At 52.2% G+C, this 22,100-nt stretch overlaps 1 protein-coding gene across 3 annotated transcripts in view; it reads left to right on the top strand.

Annotated features, from left to right (window-relative positions):
- Positions 1-18,806: 18,806 nt before the first annotated feature.
- CSNK1D (casein kinase 1 delta) overlaps positions 18,807-22,100 on the top strand; it is a 34,668-nt gene continuing 31,374 nt past the window's right edge. For all 3 annotated transcript variants that reach the window (XM_082860417.1, XM_082860415.1, XM_082860416.1), the window contains exon 1: positions 18,807-19,175. In XM_082860417.1, the coding sequence (XP_082716543.1) occupies positions 19,100-19,175 (76 nt within the window). In that variant the 5' untranslated portion in view covers positions 18,807-19,099. The remainder of the gene's footprint in view (positions 19,176-22,100) is intronic.

Here is a 22,100-nt window from a genome sequence, read left to right as displayed (position 1 = left end):
TGCAGTATGTGGGGGGAATTGTGCTTATATTTGCAATCTAATATTATAATATAGTTTTTACTATAATGGTTTAATAACATAACGAGCACTTGCAAATCTACCTCCAGCACCAAAACTAGAGCATTTCCAGTAACTTGCATCTATCTATTCGTGTGCTTCTCCCCTTCCCTCTCCCCAAGATATTTAGCATTTTCTTGCTTTAAAGGGTTCCCTCCAACGTTCGTATGCTATTATATGTTTTACGTGCTTATAACACGTTTATATGCCTAACAGTAGACGGACTGCTGGATATAAATGCTAATGGCAGAATTTGGGTGGTGTTCACTGGAAAATAGACTTTGCTGAGTTTCAAATTATCCATTGAACAAAACCCTGAAGTGCAGGTTGGCGTGAGGCAACGGTCTCATCTTTGGGATGTCCACCCTGGACGAGCACTTTGCCTGGGGAAAGGGGCCCGGGGGACTGTGCTTCGAGCGCTCGGAGCTGGCCCGCAGGACCAAGTCTCCGGAAACTGCTGGGAACCCCGCCCCCGCGACCCCAGCCCCGTAACCCCGGTCCCCCTAACGATCCCGCCGGCCTGGCCCTCCCAGCGTCGTAGCCGCGACTACCAGCCACAGCCCAACACCGCCTCCCCGGCACATGACCGGGCCCGACCAATCACAGTACAACGAGCCGTGGCCTCTATGATTGGGCCAGGGGTGGTGATCCTAAGTGACCAATCAGAGTCCAAGGATGTCTCTTTAAGGCGGAGTAGTCCTCGTTCGCTCAGCCCGGCCCCCTGGCAGTTGCAGAGCAGTGATGTGTGGCTACGGCTGTTGGGGGCGCTTGGAGAGGGTCGCCGGCGACCTTAGAGAGCTGCCGAGACGCGAGAGGCGACCGCTTGGACGATGGGGCCTCCTGCTGCATCTCCCAGAAGTGCGACGTGGGATGAGTCTCCCGGGGTCGGGACCGGAGCGGGGTCTTCGTCTTGGTCACATGTGGTTCTGAGGTCCTGACTCGCCAGCTCCGAAAGCCTGGCCCAGGGGATCCGCCCATAAACAGGCGGTGTGGACGTCAGGCCTCTTCCGCAGGCCCACCGCTCTGGGGTCCCCAAAACGTGACAAGGACGCGCCGCTGGAAGCAGCACAGGGGGCTCCGGATTAAATGCCGGGCCTTTATTGAGTTAACAGTACACTTACTGTAAAATTCACTTATTTAAAGTGCGAGGTTCAGTAGTTGTCAGTATGTTCAGAGTTGTGCAATCGTCCCCTCTATCGAATTTCCATTTACATCACCCCAGATGGAAACCCTGTACCCGTCTAGCAGTCATTCTCCGTCCCAGTCCCTCCAGCCCTAGGTAACCACTCATCTACTTTTGGTCCATATAGATTTACCTATATTGCACATACTAAAGAATTAATTCCTTGTTCATCTGAAGTACAAGTTTAACTGGGTTTCTTGTATTTTTGTTTGCTAAATTTGGCCCCCAAAGGGGGGAGTATTCAAGCACCCTCACCTGAGGAGGAGGACCAAGGCACTGACTGGAGAGGCCCTGCCCATAGGACATACTTCCACAGAGTATGGTTTCCAAGAAAATGGAACTCCAAAGAAGCAGGCAGACATCAAGCCAATCCCTGGCTCTGCATGGGTCCTCTGGGGCTATCCCTGGTACACCCTGCATGGAAGATACAGGGGCTCATGGAGAGGAACAGTTAGTGCGGGTGATTTCAGGTCTCACAGGCCCTAAAGATCTTTCATGAATATATTTTTTCTGCAATGACCCTCCTTCCATATTTTCTAGTTCTCCCTATATTTAAAAATAGTCCTGGGGCTTCCCTGGTGGCGCAGTGGTTGAGAGTCCGCCTGCCGATGCAGGGGACACGGGTTCGTGCCCCGGTCCGGGAAGATCCCACATGCCGCAGAGTGGCTGGGCCCGTGAGCCATGGCCGCTGAGCCTGCGCGTCCGGAGCCTGTGCTCCGCAACGGGAGAGGCCACAACAGTGAGAGGCCCGCGTACCACAAAAAAAAAAAAAAAAATAGTCCTGGTTGTGTGCTTCTTAAATCACGTTTCAATTTTGTTGTTTTTGACCATTTCCCACAATTTTGCCATGCAACATTGGTCTCTCTGCAGCTCAGTGACCCTTCCTTTCACCTGGAAGTCCCTGCTGGTGGGGACTGTGGCTGGTGCCTCCCATCCCTGCCCCCCTTCACAGCAGAGTAAACTGAGGCTGGGAGGCCTCACCAAGCTCACCAGAAAGTAAAGGAGGCTCTGCAGCTTGCAGGCTAGCCTTCCAATTTCACAGCCAGTTTCCTTCTTCCTCTGAGGGTCAAGTTCATCACATACCTCAGGTCATGGAATATGATAGTGTTTCCTCAGTGCAAGGCCCTGTCTTCTTTCATCTATTTATATTTTACTCATTCATTCCCTGCTCTCATTTGCCTGACCCCATAGGCAGCCCTTCTGATGTGTTATGTGTGCATGTATTTTTTTCATCTCGAGATAATAGATTTAAGTACTAATTCTTACTACAATTATTAGCAAGCTAGGAATAATGAGGAAGATCTTTAACTTGCTATGGTAACAATCAGGAGCCTACAGCAAATACCTTTTTTTTTTTTTAACTTTTAAATAAACTTCTTTTATGTGGCCACACTGTGTGGCTTGCAGGATCTCAGTTCCCCAACCAGGGATGAACTCAGGCCACAGCGGTGAAAGACTGGAATCCTAACCACTAGGCCACCAGGGAACTCCCTAAACTTTTTATTTTAGTACACATGTATGCTTATAGAAAAGCTGTGAAAATAGTACAGAGTTCCCATATACCCCACAACCAGTTTTCACCTATTGGTAACATCTTACATGACTGTGATGTGTTTCTCACAATTCATGAGCCACTATTGATACATTTTTTTTGTTTGTTTGTTTTTTTAACTAAGGTCCACGCTATTCAGTTTTCCTCAGTTTTAACCTCATGCCCTCCTGCTGCTCCAGAACCGTCCAGGACCCCACGTGACATTTAGTCATCACGTCTCCTCCGGCTGCTCTTGGCCGGGAGGGTCTTTCAGACTTTCCCGGTTTGAACGACCCCAGTGGTTTGGAGGAGGGCTGGGCAGGGATGTGCAGACTGTCCCTCTGCTGGTTTGCCTGATTTTTTCTCGTTATTACTCTGGGCTTGGGGGAGGGAGACCACAGAGGGAAAGTGCCCTTCCCACCACATCCTGTCAGGGTCTGTGCTCTCAACATGACTCCTCACTGTGGCTGTGCCCTTGGTCACCTGGCTGAGGTGTGCCTGTCAGGTGTCACTGCTGGGGAGTTCCTCTCTCTCCCCTTTCCATCCTGTTCTCTCTGCGGGGACGTCACCACGTGCAGCCCACACTTAAGGGGAGGTTTGGGCTCCCTCCCGGAGGGCACAGCCATCTATATATATGACTTGGAATGCTTCCACACAGATTTGTTTCTTCTCCCCGTTCATGTATTTATTTAATCGTTTTTATATCAGTATGGACTCATGGATACCTACTTTTATACTTTGTGTTTTAATCTAATACTTTGTTGCTCAAGTTATTCCAGCCTTAGCCTTGGGAACTCTTTTACTTTGCGTCCCTTTAACAGAACCCCTTTGTTGTGGGTTGTTGTTTTGTTTTTGAGCACTTCTTGCCTTTCTAGCTATATTTGTCTGCTAGGGATACCATAACAAAGCACTGAAGGCTGGGAGGCTTAAACAACAGAAGTTTGTTTTCTCACAGATCTGGAGGCTGGAAGTTCGAGATCAAAGTGCCTGCAGCTTGGTTTCTCCTGAGGTCTCTCTCCTTAGCACTTAGACGGCCATCTCCTCCCCAAGTCTTCACACGGCCCTTCCTCTATGCGTTTACTCAGTCCTTATGTCTCTTTCTCTTCTTGTAAGGACACCAGTCCTATAGGATCAGGGACCCACCCTTATGTCCTAATTTAACCTTAATTACCTATTTAAAGGCCCCCGTCTCCAAATATAATCGCATGGGAGGTTAAGGCTGCAACCTATGATTTTCTGGGGTGGGGGGGGGAGGTGGCCACAATTCAGTGTACTAACCTGTGTATATACATGTATCTATAAATATTTCTACATGTTTCCACAAGTATCCATAATAAACATGAATTCCTATTGGTGTCTCTAATTCTATTACCTCATGGATCATTCTAGCCTTTTCCCTTGCTTATCTGTAAACTCCCACTCCAACAGAGAGAAGTGGCTCACAGCATCCACCATCATGCACTCAGTTGTTCAATTCCAGTGTGCCTGCACAGTAGTTTCAGAATTAACCAGTCCCAGTGGGAAGCAACATTACCAACTACAGTATAGGTCTGTGTGCTGTTCTTTTGCCTTTAGTCTTAGGGGCCCACTCTTCCCAAAGTTACTTAGGTCAGCACCTTCCCCCCACCCCCTACAGTGAGATGGTCTCATCTATTGGTAATGCAGCTGGATTCTTTTGTCATTCCATCTGGAGATCCCCATCTCCTAAATGATTCTCCTACATTTGCATACATTAAGCTTCATACAGTCTCTGGGTTTTAACAAACGTGTACTTTCATGTGTCCACCATCACAGTACCATACAGAGTAGTTTCACTGCCCCCAAAATCTTCTGTGCTTCACCTGTTCGTCCTTCCCCCCACCCCCACCCCTGGTAACCATTAATCTATTTAGTGTCTCCATAGTTTTACTTTTTCCAGAATGTCTTATAAATGGAATCCTACAGTGTGTAGCCTTTTCACACTGGCTTCTTTCAATGTAACATGCATTTATGATTCATCCATGCTTTGAGTGGCTTGACAGCTTTTTATTGCTTAATAATGTTCCATAGTATGGATGTTCCAGTTTGTTATCCTCTCACATACTGAAAGATATCTTGGTTACTTCCAGTTTGGGACAATTATAAACAAACCTGCTATAAATATTTGCATGAAGGTTTTTGTGTGGATATAGGTTTTTAACTCAGTTGGGTAAATACCTAGAAGCATGCCTTAGTTCAGGCTGCTATAACAGAACACATAGACTGGGTGGCTTAAATAACAAACATGTGTTTCTCATAGCCTGGAGGCTGGACATCCAAGATCAAGGTGCCGGCAGATCTGGCATCTGGTGGGAGCTGCTTCCTGACTTGCAGAGATGTCTTCTCGTGTCATCATATAGCGGAGAGCAGAGAGTGAGAGTGAGCTCTCAGGCCTCTTCTCAGAAGAGCCCATCAGGGGCTCTGCTCTCATGGCCTAATCACCTCCCAAAGGCCCCACCTCCTCACACCATCACACTGGGGGTTTCAACAGAGGAAATGGCGGGGCGACCAACATTCAGTCGATAGCCACGCACGATTACCGGATCTTGTAGCCTCTGGGACTATGGGGAACATGGGTGTCACCCAGCAGCTCATCCTGGTCTTGGTCTGAGCCACTGCACATTCTCCTTTGCACCCACCAGTGCTGTAGGCTTGGGGGTGCAACCCCCACCAGGTGAAGGAAACGCTCTTCTGTTTCTACTGTGCTGAGAGCTTTTTAATCAGTAACAAAATAAGACTAAATCCGTCGTATTCAAGACACACGTCAAACGCTTTTCTGTATCTATCAACTTAATCATAGGATCTTTCTCCTTTATGTATGGGATGAATTGCATTGCTGTGTTTGACGTTAAACTAGAGAAACCCAGACCATGAGGTCTATTTCTCACTTGTAATGGTTCTTTTTTTTTTTTGGACACACGTCGTGGCCTGTGGGAACCTAGCTAGTTCCCCGACCAGGGATCGAACCTGTGCCCCCTGCAGAGGAAGCACGGATTCTTAACCACTGGACTGCCAGGGAAGTCCCCTATGATTGTGTTTTATTTCAGATGTTTTGTACCCAAGTTCCTGAGTGAAATGGGTCTCTCATATTCTCTTCCCACTTGTCTGCTTCAGAGCCAAACGCAGTGAGCTGGACACATCCCACTCTCTTCCACTTTCTGGAACATTTTGTCCAAGACAGGAATTAACTGGTCCCTGGAATCAGGGTGGGACTCACTCATAAAGCCCGGGCTCCAGGCTGGGGGAGGACAGGGCTTGGACAACCACTTTTTAGTCTATTCCTGTTTATTACTTCATTTTGTCATTTTCCAGGAATTTATCTATTTCATTTAGGTTTTCAGTTTTATTAGTTTATAAGTGTTCCTAATTCTATTATTTAAAATCTGTGCTGTGTCTGCAGTTATTTCCTCTTTGTATGTTTTATTTGCAGTGACTTGCTTTTTCCTTCTTCCTTGCCAGAGTGTCTTCATGTGATTGTTCTTCCAACGAACCAGCATTGGGTTTTGTTCGTCTCCGCTCTTCCCTCTCTCTCCCTCCTCCATTGATCTCTGCCCTTTTAAATTTCTTTTTGTATTTTCTCCTTCTTGTTTCTTTGGGTTGGCTTGGAGTTAAACTGCATTTCTGGAATCCATGCTTAGTTGGAGCAGAGTTGGTCTTGAGTCAGCTGCCTTTGCCAGCCCATCCCTCTCTCGATGTCACCGAGATTGTTTTCAACAACGGTGACAGCTGACCTTTCCCAGTGTTTGTGCGTCCTGCGCACTGCAAGACCCTGTAGCACAGCCCCCCTCTACCCTTGCCCCATGCTCCCAGACAGGTGTCATGAGCCCCATTTGAGATCATTCTAAGTCTAGCCTTGATCTGACCCCGGAATCCTCAGCTCCTGCCCCAGCGCCCAGGGCACCCCGCCTGGAGGCCTCCCGAGGGAACAGGCTTCGTTCGGGCTGGGCAGGGCTGGGTCACTCAACCAGATGCCCTCTGCCGGCTGAGATGGTGGGGTGTCCTGGCTGGAGCAGGCTGCTGCAGGGTCTCTCTGCTGTCAGAGGCCCCAGCCCCCTCCCTGTCAGGGACTTTACCACAGGACCTTCCAGGTGTGTGAGGCCCCCAGGGGAAGGGGTGTTATGGAAGTGCCCATGGCTGCCAGCTCACTGGGTGGCACCTGTAGAGGCCCTGTCCACCTGGGGCGGAAGCTCGGCCCGGTGACTCACTGCCCAGTCGCGCAGCACAACTGGAGATGCAGAGGTCAGCGGGTGAGGGGTCTGGGCTCTCCCAGCTGGCCTTGCTGCAGGGCACACAGGGTGGCCACGAGAAAGGGGAGACCACCCGAGGCCAGAGACAGGCCAACAGCTGCAGCCCATCAGAGAGGGGGATGTGGAGGTCACCCCAACTTCCTTCTGGCCGGGCCAGAACCACAGGTGCCCCAGCCGTGTGGGCATCACTCCCTGCCCACAGGCTGCCGTCTCTGGCTTCTGGGATGGCATCTATAGCCCTGCCCATCCCCAGGGCCAGGAGAAGGGGCTCTCTAGGGAGCTCTGCGGGCGAGGAGGGGCAGGAACAGGTCTAGACCCTGACTAGAGGATACCCCCACCCTGCCTGTAGGAGAGGACGGTGGACAGAGAGGGGTGGGGCTCGGGCTCGTGGCCAGAGGCAGAGGTGAGAGGCCAGGAGAAAGGCCTCCTGCGGGAGGGGCTACCACTAGAGATCCTTCCACTCATGCCAGGGCAGGGTTGAGGGGGCCAAAGGGGTGCTGCCCTCAGACTCCAAAAGAGGCTGCAGGGATCTGCTTCCCGTCCAGGAATAGGGCTTGGGACCACTTTGGGGCCCTCTTGCATCCACTGACCATAGGTGACAGTAGGGCAAGCTCCAGAAAGCACCTGCTCTTTTTTTCTTTTGTTTTAAATGTATTTATTTTTTGGCTGCGTTGGGTCTTCATTGCTGAACGTGGGCTTTCTCTAGTTGAGGCGAGCAGGGGCTACTCTTCATTGCAGTGTGTGGGCTTCTCATTGCGCTGACTTCTGTTGCTGCGGAGCACGGGCTCTAAGCACACGGGCTTCAGTAGCTGTGGCACACAGGCTCAGTAGCTGTGGCTCGCAGGCTTAGTTGCTCTGTGGCATGTGAGATCTCCCCAGACCAGGGCTCGAACCCATGTTCCCTGCATTGGCAGGCGTACTCTTAACCACTGCGCCACCAGGGAAGTCCCAAGCATCTGCTCTTTACCGGTCCCTCCTGAGCCAGGGATTCAGGCTGGAAACCAGCTCCCTGAGGCTGGAAAGTCAACAGGGAACCACAAAGAGGGGGTGGGGAGTTTGGGCTCAAAGTTCAGTGTTGACTTGCTTTCAGAGCGAGACTGCCTCAGCCCCTGCTGGCCCTCTGTCTGTCCAGTCTAAGTACTGAGGACCTCCTGGGGCTGTGCAACAGAGCCTCTGCCCTCCTGGGGGGCTGGGGCAGGGTGGGGTGCTCCCGAGCTGGGCCTGGTAACACAAAGACCAAAGACCTGACTTGTGCCTAGCCCAGGTGGCCAGTAGCCTCTCGAGTGGGCCCTGGCCCCCTGCCCCTGCAGCTCTGAGACTCAGGACTCTAAATGTCAGATCCCCTGCCTTACAGAGGGACAGGCAACACTCACACCTGTGGATGTTCTTCAGCACTGCCCTGGGGGCTGGCACAGCAGAGCCACCCATCTACCTGGCATCCTCCAAGCTCACACCCTCACCTGACGGACGTAGAAGACCTGTCTGGGAATCAGGCTCACCAAAGCCTCTATCCAGTAGGCAGAGACGCTAATCACGCGCCGGGCTCCATCCAAGATAAGGGGGTCCCCACCTTGGCCCCAAGGACACTGGGGGCCGGATCATTCTCTGTGGGGGCGGGGGCATCCTGTGCACTGTAGGACGTTGAGAGCATCCCTGCCCTCCACCCGCGAGATGCCAGTGACCCCCTGATTGTGAAAACCCAACATTGCCAAATGCCCCTCCACACCCCCACCCCAGTTGAGACTCCTGGTCTCCAGCAGCCCTGCCCAAGAGGGCTCTCTGGGATGATGGAAATACTCTGTTCTGTGCTGTCCAATCCAGGCATCACTGAGCATGTAGAATGTGTCTAGTGAGACTGAGGAAGTAGGTCTTTACTTTTACTTCATTTTAATTAAGCTAAAGAGCCATGCATGGCTAGTGGCTGCCTTTGCAGCAAACGCCTGTCGGTGCTGGAATCCTAGCCCAGCTCTGGCCTCCACCCCAGTCTGGCCTGTGCCTGGGAATTTGGTTGGGGGCATGAACTCACTTCCATTTCCCTCCTGGCGTGGGTCGGGGCTGCATGCCTCTACCCGATGAGTCATGGGGTTGGCACAGAGCACCCAGAGCCTGGAAGGCTGCTCGGCCCAGTCCCACGGGTACTCTGTCTGGCCAGGGCCCTGGGTGTCCCCAGCATTTCCTGGAGTTTTCCTCGGCCAGTGGCTGGGTACTAGCTGTGTGGGAAACACTCACGTGCACATACAAGCCGCCAGAGCCGCAGACCACAGCCCCACGGCTCCCTGTGTTCACCTGGCACCTGTCCGGGAGCTCCACAGTCCTTGCTCACTTCCCGATGGTTGGCTCATGCATTCTCAATCCCCCAGAAAACGACTCACTGGGCCAATTTTGTTAATTAAGTGGGATGATCATTAGTACTGGTGGCAAGGGGTAGGCATGGTCCTGACTGCTCCTGGATGGGAGCCGAAGGCTCCTGAGGTGGGGCCCGGCCCTGGGCTGAGGTAAGAAAAGAATCCCGGTGCACAGCCTGGAGGGCACTGTGCTTCCAGAGTTGCCCCTGGAAGGTCAGGAGCTGAGGACGCAGCTGGAGGGCTCAGGCCCAAAGCACAGGCGGAGTGGGCCTGGTCTGTGTCCCCTGAGGCAGGTCCTGCTATGGTCCCCGCAGGCCCTGTGCTGGCCCTGGAATCACTCCCTAACCCCAGAGTCTCTTCCTGTTTCCACGGGGAGGCTGTTGGGAGAGAAGACATGCCTTTCAGTAACAGCAAGCAAAGTTCTAAAAGTGGGTGGGGGGTGCTGAGAGCAGGCTCTGGAGAGAACAGTGGACAGAGAGGGGTGGGGCTCGGGCTCGAGGCCAGAGGCAGAGGTGAGAGGCCAGGAGAAAGGCCTCCTGCGGGAGGGGCTACCACCAGAGATCCTTCCACTCATGCCAGGGTAGGGTTGGGGGGCCAAAGGGGTGCTGCCCTCAGACTCCAAAAGAGGCTGCAGGGATCTGCTTCCTGTCCAGGAATAGGGCTTGGGACCAACTCCTGAGAGAGTTCCCAGCTCTCAGTCCACATGTCAGGCCCTTGGGTGGGGAGGGGGTCACAGTGAATTGTGTGCAGAAGTACATTCCCACCCCTGCCAACAGACAGAAGCCCCTCCAGGTGCTCTCTCTTCCTTCAACATCTGAGGGGCCAGCTGCTTCATCTCTCTGGGACCATGAGTGACCAATAAGCAGAGTCCCCTCCCAGCCACGATGGATGTGGGGCGTAAGCAAGACAAAACCTCTTGTTTTCAGTCCTTGGGCTCGAGGAGCTATTTGTTATGAGGCTTACCCATCCCAGCCTGACTGAGACAGTCTGTACCTATTTAATCCCAAAGTATCTAGGGCTGAACGTGGGCACCTGGAAGGTGTGGGGCTGGGGACTCCAGGGTGCCCCACTCCAGGGTGGGCACCTGCTGGGCAAGAAGCACTGGCTCCCTGCAGGGGCCTAGGAGAAGGTCGGTTGGCGGGGCGGGGCATACCCAGCCCCATGGGAGAGCCCCACAGAGGGCGCTGAGGGTCCAGAAGTTTGCCCACTTTCCTTATCCTTCCTCCGGCTCCGACACTAGGGTAAAAAAGCAGGATCAGGAGATGAAGGGACCGTCCCCTCCAGCCCCTGGGAGCTGCACGTGACCTGGGCCAGTGAGAGGCTGGACCCAGGATCTCTGGAAGCTACCTACCAGGGACTTGGATTTTAATAAATGAAGAGACCAGAAACCATGGACCGCCCAGGAAACCCATCAGGCCGGGAAGGGCAGTTTTCTCAGGGCAGGCTCAGGGTGGTCGGGAGAAAGCTGTAACTGCTCCCTGCCCAGGCCCCCAGGTTCAGGATGCCCAGCCACGGCCCAGCCCTCCCTGCTCCTTCCTCTCCCTACATGGGATCTCCACCCCGCGTGCTCTGCTGCTGCCCTGGAAGCCCCGCAGCACTTTGCATTCATCCCTGATATTCCTTCCCCTTCCTGATGTTAATAAGCAGTTTTTTTCTGCTGTTATTTGAAAACAAGACACAAACTATTTTCCCCACCAAGATGCACTCCTCACCTTCCCCCCCATAACAAGATGAAATCTACAGAAAATTTATTCCTGTTTTCTTGCCTCCTGCCCACCTATCATGAGACCTCAGGAAGGATTCTATCCCCTGACTCCCTACCCCCAACTTCCGATCTTTTAGCACTAGCCTACTGATAGACTTCCTGGCAGCAGCCCCTTCCATATCAAGGATCTTTATTCAACACTTACTTCCCCCAGTTCCAGAGAGATTATCACTACCTATTTTCCACTACATGTCAGCATGCATGCAAGTATATGCACACAAACCACATGTATGTGCACATGTGTTTCTGGGCACACATCTGCATGTGTGTCTGTGCACAGATGTGCATGCATGTATGCACATGAACTCACAAGTGCATCTGTGCGTGTGGTGTGCATATACGCACATGTGAGTGCACACATACATATGTACACGTGCACACATGCAGGCATGCACATTGTACACATCTCTGTGTGTGGGCGTGTACACATGCATACGTACAGATAGGAGATGTGGGAAGACAGCTCACCACTGCTCTCCTGGTCCCTTTACTTCTCTGCCCTGAGAACTGGGTTCTGTCTCATTCTTGTTTACTAGGAGGCCTCTCTGGGCCCGTTCCTGGCTGGGCTCAGCATGTCCAACTCAGGTGCCGGCACATGAGTCCAGGGAGCAGTCTAGGCTGTCCGAAGATGCTTTTCCCCAGCCTCTGCAGGCTTCGGGTCACACAAGGAGCCCAATGTCAGTCTGAATCTTTCTCCTTTGTCAGCAACTGCTTTCTCAATGAAGCTTTGAAAATCTCTTCCTTACCTGTGGGGTTTAGGAGATTTATCAGGATGGGCCCGGGCGGGGCCTGTCTTGGCCTCCTGCCTGGAGCTCTCTGGGCCTCGCACGTCTACATCCCTGGATCTTCCTGGAGATGTTCTATTATATCTGTCCAATGGTCCTGGTCACACTAACCACCTGTTGCTTTTGCTCCTCTGGGACTCCATCCACAACTGAGGTCTAAGCCTCTCATTTTTCCTGTGTGCTTTGCATCTCCTCGCATTTTCCCTCTGTGATATGAGGTGTTGCTTCTACCTGGACATCTAGGTGTTCATGGACAGCTGCCTCTCCTTCAGTTCACGGGCTGACATTTTTATAGTTCAGTTGCAGGGAGTCCTCTCTGCAAGAGAGCACACTGATATGTGTGTGTGTGTGTGTGTGTGTGTGTGTGTGTGTGTGTGTTCAAGTGTATGAGCATGGGTTTCTCTGTTGGGTCAGAGGGGTGGGATGTTTGCACAGCCTCCTCTGGAAGATCTTCCTCTTTGACTCCTGGGCTCTGGTCCGTGTCCCCTTCCTTTGTCAGTTTGTTGGTGCCAGGTCTGGTGGAAGAGGATGCTGACCTCGACATCTGTGCCCACCCCCCCCCAGCCAGGGGTGAGGACAAAGCCATCATCCCGCCCTGGACTAGTGGCTGCTCTGGGATGGCTGCTGCCCCGGGCTGGCCCACCTGGCACCTTCCCAGCACCATCTCCACTGCACCTGTGGCCTCATCCACATTCTAGGTTACAGAGTCAAGACACAAACAAACAACCAAGATCCAGGCAGACAGCACAGTACTGTTGCAGCTGTCTGAAGCCCTTGGCACCTGGGTGAGGAAAGCAAGATAAATGGAGCCATCAGAGTCATGGGGGCCTCAAGAAAGAGCGGATGCTGACGGGAGGGGAGGGCAAGTTTTCTAGGAGGAAGGGTCCCAAGTCACCTGCTGCCAAACCTTTTAGGAGAGAAAGCTGTCTACACCAGCTGCTCCACTGCCTCTCCTCCCCTCTCTCTCTTTTTCAATCCATGGATTTTTTAAAAATTGTGTTAAAATATACATAACATACAATTGCCATTTTAACCATTAAATGTACAGTTTGATGGCATTAAGTACATTCATGTTGTTGTGTAACCATTACCACGGTCCATCTCCAGACTCTTTTCATCTTCTTAAATGGAAACTCTGTTCCCATTAAACATTAACTCCCCAGTCCCCTCCCACTCCCCTGGTAACTTCTCCTCGACTTTCTGTCTCCATGAATTTGCCTGCTCCAGACCTCATGTAAGTGGAATCAGTCTTTGTCCTTCTGTGACTAGCTTATTTCACTTAGTATAATGTCTGCAAGGTTCATCCACGTTTAGCACTTGTCGGAATTTCCTTACTTTTTAAAGGCTGAATAATATTCTATTGTATGTACAGGCACACTTCGCTTTATTGTGCTTTGCAGATATTGCATTTTTTACAAACTGAACATCTGTGCCCTGTGTCAAGAAAGTCTATTGGCACCAGTTTCCAAAAGCATTATTTTATTTTATTATTTTTAAAATTTTATTTATTTATTTATTTTTGACTGCGTTGGGTCTTCGTTGCTGCACGCGGGCTTTCTCTAGTTGTGGCGAGTGGGGGCTACTCTTCGTTGCAGTGCATGTGTTTCTCATTGCAGAGGCATCTCTTGTTGCAGAGCATGGGCTCTAGGTGCACAGGCTTCAGCAGTTGTGGCATAAGGGCTCAGTAGTTGCAGCTCGTGGGCTCTAGAGCACAGACTCAGTAGTTGTGGCACACAGGCTTAGTTGCTCCACGGCATGTGGGATCTTCCCAGAGCAGGGCTTGAACCCATTGGCAGACAGATTCTTAACCACTGCTCCACCAGGGAAATCCCAGGATTATTTTAAAATTAAGGTATATACACTGGGTTTTTTTTTTTTAAGACATAATGCCTTTGCACAGTTAATAGACTATAGTATAGTGTAAATATAACTTTTTTTTTTTTGGACATGCAGCATGTGGGATCTGAGTTCCCCGACCAGGGATTGAACCCATGTCCCCTGCATTGGGAGCACGGTAAAACTCTTTTTATCAAAGTATAGTTGATGTACAATATTATATTTTACAAGTGTACAATATAGTGATTCAAAACTTTTAAAAGTTATACTCCGTTTGTAGTTATTATAAAATATTGCCTGTGTTCCCTGTGTTGTATAATATATCCTTATAGCTTATTTTATACATAATAGTTTGTACTTCTTACTCCCTTACCCCTACATTTTTATCCCCCCCCCCCCACTGGTAACCACTAGTTCACTCTCTATTTCTGTGAGTCTGTTTCTTTTTTGTTGTATTCACTAGTTTGTTGTATCTTTTAGATTCCACATATAAGTGATATCATAGAGTATTTGTCTTTCTCTGTCTGACTTATTTCACTTAGCATGATACCCTCCAAATCATCCATGTTGTTGCAAATGGCAAGATTTAATTCTTTTTTTATGGCTGAGTGATATTGCATTATTTTTATATATATATACCACATCTTCTTTGTCCATTCATCTGTTGATGGACACTTAGGTTACTTCCATATCTTGGCAATTGTAAATAATGCTATGAACATTGGGGTCCATGTATCTTTTTGAATTAGTGTTTTTGTATTCTTTGAATATATACCCAGGAGTGGAAATGCTGGGTCATATGGTAGTTCTATTTTTAGCTTTTTGAGAAACCTCCATACTGTTCTCCACAGTGGCTGCACCAATTTACATTCCCACCAACAGTGTACAGGGGTTCCCTTTTCTCCACATCTTCATCAACATTTGTTTTTTTGTTTGTTTTCTAAATTTTTTATTTATTTTTTTTTAATTTTATTTATTTTTTGGCTGTGTTGGGTCTTTGTTGCTGTATCAAGGCTTTCTCTAGTTGCGGCGAGCAGGGGCTACTACTCTTGCGGTGCACAGGCTTCTCATTGCAGTGGCTTCTCGTGTTGCAGAGCAAAGGCTCTAGGCACACGGACTCAGTAGTTGTGGCTTGTGGGCTCTAGAGCGCAGTCTCAGTAGTTGTGGCGCATGGGCTTATTTGCTCTGCGGCACGTGGGATCTTCCTAGATCAGGGATTGAACCCGTGTCCCCTGCATTGGCAGGTGGATTCTTAGCCACGGCACCACCAGGGAAGTCCCTGTTGGCTTTTGCTAAAATCATAGAGTATTTGAAATTGCGGGTACCCTGCTAGAATCGGATAGCCTCTCTGGGCCTGTTTCTGCATCTCACAATGATGTACTGATGATCTCTAAGGGAACAATGCAAGTTAGCATTCCTATGGTTTGTCAACATGTAGCAGGAGCAGAAAGAAGGAGACTCACCCCCTGGGTGCTCACATGGGAGCCAGCTGGGGATGGTAGTCACGGGGGGCGACCTTCCCTCCAGGGTGTGAGCCTGGGCCACAAAGCCCCTCCTTGGTGACCCTGGGCTGCCCCAAGCTCTGGTCAAGGGGAAGCCACAGGTAGACACAATTTGCAAATGACCCCGGCCCCTGACCCATTAATTGGCTCTTGCCAGTGACCTGTGACCTGGGGCAGAAAAAGAACAAGTGACCAGGACCAGCCAGTAGCTGAAGGAGGCACAGCAGGGAGGTCAGGGGAGCTCAGGGGCAGAAACTACTGGAAGCCAGAGCAGCCAGCTAGAGGAGGAAGGAGAGCAGAGGGAGTGGCTGTGAGGTGTGGGGTCACCATGAGAGACCGCAGCCAGGGGACCCAGAGCAGCTCCCACCCCCTGCCCAGCACCAGGTCAGGTGTCCTTCCAAGGACATGGGCACATGTACATGCCTCTTGTTTCTGGAGATTGGAGTGTGTATCTATCCCTCTCCCCCAAAGAGTCTGACAACCCTTGGAGAGTTGAGGTGAGGTCGGGATGGGAGAAGGGAGGTGTGTGCTCTCAGGGGACAGGAAAATGCAAACCTCTGCAGCCTGATGCCAGCTCTGGCCTGACCTCAGAAAGCACAAGGGCTTCGTTCATGCATGGGGTGTTCGGGCATAGGTGTGGGGTACGGGCTTCTTTTTGGGGTGATGAGAATGTAAAATTGACTGTGACAATGGTTGCTATATACTAAAAACCATTGAACTGTACGCTCTAAATGGGTGAGTTGTGTGGTTTGTGAACTCTGTCTTGATAAAGCCACTCACACAGGCGCACAATCACACACGGCACAAGCCCAGGAATCTTCTGCACACCAGGACACACACGGTCTCAGCTTGCTTCCTTTGCGCTCTGCTTTCACACGAGGGCAGAGGACAGGCTGGGCATCCCCTCCCCTCTGAAACCTCCTCACCTGCCCAGGAGGTCAGGAAGGTCTGGGTTGAAGCAAAGGGGACCATGTATTTGGAACTGCATTAAAACCGTGATGCCAGGTGGAGTGGGGATGGTCTGTGGAGAGAGATGTGGGACCCTGACAGCAATGCACAGGGGATGGAAAGAGGTAGCAGGGACCGGCTGGGAGTCCAGATAATGGGGAGGGGCCTGCAGGGATTGGGTGAAAGGCCTCCAGCCCTCCAGCCCCCACCCCACAGGCTTTTGTGTAAGACTTACCTTTTGTGGTTTCCGATTAAAATAAAAAGACCCCGGGCAGGGGTGTATAGGCCCCCAGCCCAGTTGGGGCATCCTAAGTGTGAGTGAGTTTTGAGGGGGAGCTGGCAGAAGCCAGTGTCCCTGCTGGAAGCAGAATCATGAGCCTTGGAGGGGGCGGTGAAACCCACCCTGACTGCAAAGGCGGGGCTCTGAGCCTGGCAGTTCTGCTTGGAAATGGCCTGGGCTAGGAGCTGGGAGTTCATCCATGTGAGTCATTCATGAAGCCAGTGTTTACTGAGTGCCTACTATGTGCCAGGCGCAGGCTGGGTGTCAGCTTGGAGTCAGTATGAACCGGGATACTAATGAGGCCATTTCCAACAAAAAGAACACTCACCTATGTGGGAGCCTTCATGCCACATGCCAGCCTTCTGGCCGTGTTATTCCTGGTCCTAACACCATGCTCCAAGGGCAGGTCTAAGACACTGACTTTCACCTTCAAGGTCACACAAGAGCAGGGCTAGAGAGCAGAACACGAGCACAGAGAGGATTGCAATTCTGGAGAGTGTACAAGGCCCCCACTCCTGCGGCCAGAAGTGAGGAAGCAGCTGTCATAGTTACACCCTCTACAAGCCCTAGCCCTGCAAGGGTGCTTCACAAATGGGAAACTGAGGCACACACAAGGGATGACTATGTGATTATCCTGACCAATTCTGAGGGAAAAAAAAGAAGCAGGCAGAACCCTGGGACCTGGGGGTAGCCCAAAGAGTTGCAGCTTCTTTCTGAGAAAGGACATCGAGGCCCCAGTAGGGGACTGCTGACCAGCGATCAGCCCAGGGCAGCTAAGGAAGTCTCCAGGCCAGTATTTCCAGGGAGCTGGTGCCAAGCCCCTTTCTGTTTCCAGTCTCCACTCATGGCTTTCTCTTGTGGGGAAACTGGACACTTAGCATATTCTGCCAGCAAGGCTAGTTTTACTAGTTTGGCAAAAATCTTCCCAACACCCTAAGACTGAGAAACTAGGCTAACCACTGTGCATGGACATGGGGTGTTCCTAATTGCCCACCACTCATTAGCAGCTGATCACGGTTTGCCTTGCAGCCTCTCCTTCTGTCTTCACACTGCTATGTAACGCTCAGGAATTGATGCCTGCTCCCCCAAATTGACCTCCAACTATTTTCAAACAGGGGCTGCACTACTGAGGCTGAGTGGTGGAGAGGGAAGACTTGTGAATGGAGAGACCAGGCACTTTCCTTCTCTGCAACCAGGGAAGATGATCCTGAATGGCGGCCCTGGCAACCATCTCACCCACACCTCTATGTAACCCCTGTGCTCAGAGCAGTATGTTTGTTAGCTGTCCAAAAATATGTATTAACAGCCTGTTTTATGGCTCTTTCTTTTTGGCTGGGGTGGGAGATAGGCGTAGAGAAGCATCGACACGAAAGTCATTCCTTCTTGGTTCAGGCACCTCTCTGAAGACCCAACGCAGACTAGATGAAAACATTGATCCAGTCTCCAGGCAATGGAACTGGAGAGGCAGGCAATGCAGACCTCACTCTCTGAAACGTGGTAGTGTCACCCTCACCCTTCAGTCTGACACCAGGCCCTAGGACAGCTCTTCCTTCAGTCCTAGGCTTGAGAGCGCTGTAGGCCCGGGACTTAGCTCATAGGGTGGGAAGGGAACAGCACAGTGCAGGTCTCGGCCAGCCCAAGAGACCTGTGCACACTTGTGTCCCCTGTAGCCTGGCCTGTGTCACTTCCCACAGGCGCCGGTGCAGGGAGGGCGGGCCCCTCTTGGAGAGTCCCGAATGTGCGGGTCTGGGGCCTGGAGGGACAAGCTCTCTCTCCTCTCTCCCTCCAGCAAAGGGCACTGCCTGTGTGCTTGTCCCAGGCCTGTCGCGAGGAGACGCTGGCTTCCCAGACACCTGCGGGAACAAACGAAGACCCTGCGAGAGCACGTGGGTCCTGCATGCGGAAGGGGGCCAAGCAAGGGGCTATCGGCCCGGGACTGCTGCGGGGAACAGGGGGCAAGGAGAGAAGGAGGTCTAGGCTGGCCTGGACGTCCGAGGGTCGCGAGGATGAAAGAAAACGGTGGGTTGCGGGGCGGGGGCCGGGGGGCGGGGGCGGGGGCGGGGGCCCGGCCCCACCCGCCCCGCCCTGCCCTGCCCTGCCCTGCTCGGCCCCGCCCCGCCCCGCCCCTCCCCAGCCTGTCTTTCGAGGCCCCGGCCCCGCCCTAGCCCCGCCCCTAGAGCTGTGAGGTCCCGCCGCCGGCCAGTTGCCGAAACCGCGGCCCCGCCCCTCGGTCAGCGCGGCCCCGCCCTACCGGGGGTTGCTACGGGAAGTGACGTCACAGCGCGATGGCGGTGGCTCCTTCCGGCAGCTGAAGGGGGTTTAGGCCCGGGAGATCCGAGTCCATCCGCGGCGGGGAGAGGGCAAGCGGGGTGGGCAGGGGCCGGAGCAGGGGCGGCGGCGCTCGGACTGTCCCATCCGTCCCGTATTGAGGCGTTGGGAGCGGCGGGGCGGCTGGAAAGCGATGGTGAAAGCGGGGCCGTGAGGGGGGCGGAGCCGGCAGCCGGACCCGCAGTAGCGGCAGCAGCGGCGCCGCCTCCCCGAGCTCAGACCCAGGAAGCGGCCGGGAGGGCAGGAGTGAACAGGTCGCGCCGCCGCCACCGCCATGGAGCTCAGAGTGGGGAACAGGTACCGGTTGGGCCGGAAGATCGGCAGCGGCTCCTTCGGAGACATCTATCTCGGTGAGGCGCCCTTCCCCGCGGATGGGCAGCCCCAAACCGGCGTCCCCCGGCCCCGGTTCCGCTCTGGCCCCCTCCCCGGCGACCCCGCCCCCGGCGGCCCCAACCCCAGCCCCCGCCCCGGGCATCCCCTCCGGCCAGTGGCGGTAAGCCTCGTCCCCGTCGGTGCGGGCCTCCCAGTTCCCCAGGCAGGAACTTGCGGCCTTTCCGACCCGCGCCCTCGAGGGCACCTGACCAACGTGCGCTCGCGGCCTTTGGGGAGCGGCCGGGAGCCTCGGTTAGGCCCTCGCTACCCGCTCGGCCCGGCCCTCGCTACCCGCTCGGCCCGCCCGCCTTGTGTCCGCTCCCGGTGTCCCTCCACGCAGACAAAGGGCCGTCGGCGAGTGCGGCCCCCGCGTCCTGCGCGCGTGCGGTGGGCACGAGTAGAGTCCGGGGCTGGCCGAGGCTTCTTCGGCGCTCCTCGTGACGATGCAGCCCCGGCTGACCAGCCCCTCTGGCCCGGGGTCTGGGCCGTGGACCGCAGGTGGCGCTCGGGGTCGCCTGGGGGCCAGTAGAGTGGTCGTTGAGAACATGTTGCGCATCCAAGTTCTGTACTAAGTACCTTGGCGTAAACGAGAATGACATTCAGGTGATTCGGGACAAAGTCAGCGCTAGGGTGTTGGGAGAATTAGAGGCAAATAAAGTGGTAAAGCTCTGCTCATGAGCTTGTCCTTTTGCTATGAAAACTCTCCAGGTACACTGGAAAAAAATGGGATTAGAATGTTCTGGATTGTTTCAGATTTACAGTGAAAGAATGCACGTGTGTGTTAAAAGGTTGGCTTGAGTCTTAAAGTTGGAAGTTTTAAAAATATAAGCGTTTCTCAGAGAAGTTGTGTGTAAGTTACTCCTACCCCCGCATTTGGGGACATCCAGCCTGGCCCGCAATGCATGTGCAGAGGGACTGTCATTGTGCAAGTTTGGGGGTGAACATGCTCTGCTTGCGCAGCCCGCTCTGGTGTTTCTGTTTGGCTGGTGTACTTGTCAGGGAGGGTCAGGAATAGATTTGTATGTCAGTAATGCTTCTGGTTATGCTTTTCAGATGGTCCCAAGTGTGTGTGCTCACCGCCCCATCCTTGCCTCTTGTTACCTGGAGAGGATGCACGACCTCCTGGGCTAACAGCGTAAGAGGATTCCACACTTAGGGTAGTTCATAACTGCTTTTGGTACCCTTACCCTACAGTGTAATCCTGTCACATCGGTATGTGCTTTACTGCCCTGCTGAGTAAAACACACTTTAGAGATACTTGCATTTTACTATTTAAATATTTATGTCCAGTAGTCAGCAGTTGCCTTCTCAGCAGTGTTTTGGGAGGCGAAGTGCTGGGTAAATGCAAGCTGTTTGCCTTATTTATAGAACAATAGATTTTGGCAAAAGTTTTAACTTAGGATCTAGGAGCTGTACTGAAAAACCAATCTATTAGCCACCCTTACACAGATATGAAAAAGTAGATATTTTCAACATTTTTGTTCTCTGGTCTGAAACCTTGCCAGACAGTTTTCTGCTTTCCGAAGCTGCGTTCAGACAACCAAATCGTGGAACGTTGTCACCAAGTCATTCACAAAGAAGTTGAGAGTTTTGTGGGAGACCCTGAAAGCTTATTCACAACTGTGTCCTTTGGGCCTCACCTTGTGCTGGGCACACCAGTGGTGCTTGATCCAGCCAGGCACCGGCTGACCGGTCCCAGAGGGGTCTGTCCTCAGTTTCCTCCATCATGTTTATCCTAAAATGGATAGACTGTGGCTCTCGCGCCCTAGTTATGAGTACCCACATGGCCCACCCACTGGAGTACACGCAGAGTTACTTGTGTGGGGTTGGGTACAACTGATTTGGCTTTGACTCTTGGCCCGGGTGGTGGTCCCTTCAGGCTACATGCTACTCCACTGAGGAAATGTGAAGTGGTCTTGTTAGATTAAGATGTGACTGGAAAGGTGGGTCAGAGGAAGCTCACTATATACTGAAGTTAAGGGTCACAGATGACCGATCCAAAGACCATGGGATGGATTGAGTCTTCTGTACCATGTTTTTTTTCTATTTGTTAGGCAACTAGTCATTAGTTGAGGAATTCAGTCCTCATCTTAAAAATCGTTATGTTCTACGTATTCTAGTGTGACAGCAGTTAAAGTCGTTCCTACTACTGTCATTTTGCTATAGGTCAGAATGCTCGTAACTCCTCCTTCTTCACCTTCGTTTAAATGTGGGGTTTGGGGTCTTGGGTTTCCACCTGGGACTTTCTAGTGCTTTCAGACGTTTGAAGCCGGGGGTGGGGGGGGAAGAGAGAGCTGTCCTTCAGCTTGCCGAGTACCTTATGGACCAAGAAGGCCCAGTGCTAGCCTCCCTTTCCAGCAGCCTGCTGTGCTGACATGAGCATGTGGCAGTGTGCCCTGCAGGTTATTCCAATCCTTCCCAAACAGCGTGAGCCCCCTGTTCTCATGGAGTTCTGTTCTTGTCCCATGTCTGTCTTCTATAGGTGGTGGCAGTACCTCGGACCCTCCTCCCTGCCCCCCATTCATGATTGGTAGAATGGTGGTTTTATTCCTGCTAGCTGTTGGCATTTGTACTTGATCCTGTTGCTCTGTCAATTTATCAGAGGATGGCCTCATCTGTCCAGCTGTTACCCAGGTGGAGTGTGTGGTTTGGCTTCATCACATACACAAATGCTTTTGGGGATCTAAAGCTTAGTAACCTCTTCATATTTTTGATTTTCATGTTTTTCCCCTCGCTGACTTTCATTTCTCTTCAGTGGCACCTAGCAGGGTGTCTGGCACACAGTAGGGGTTCCAAAATGGTGGCTGGCTGGCCAGGAGAGGAAAGCAGTTGCCTGTATGCAACTTTCGTAGTCACGTGCCTGTGTCCTTTAGGGTGATGGCTTGAGTGTTCATAGATACCGC

The sequence above is a fragment of the Leucopleurus acutus genome (assembly GCF_964270905.1).
Source record: "Leucopleurus acutus genome assembly, chromosome: 19".
Classification (NCBI taxonomy): Eukaryota; Metazoa; Chordata; class Mammalia; order Artiodactyla; family Delphinidae; genus Leucopleurus; species Leucopleurus acutus.
Note: the sequence above shows the minus strand (reverse complement) of the source record. Positions and strands in the feature narration are given on the sequence as shown.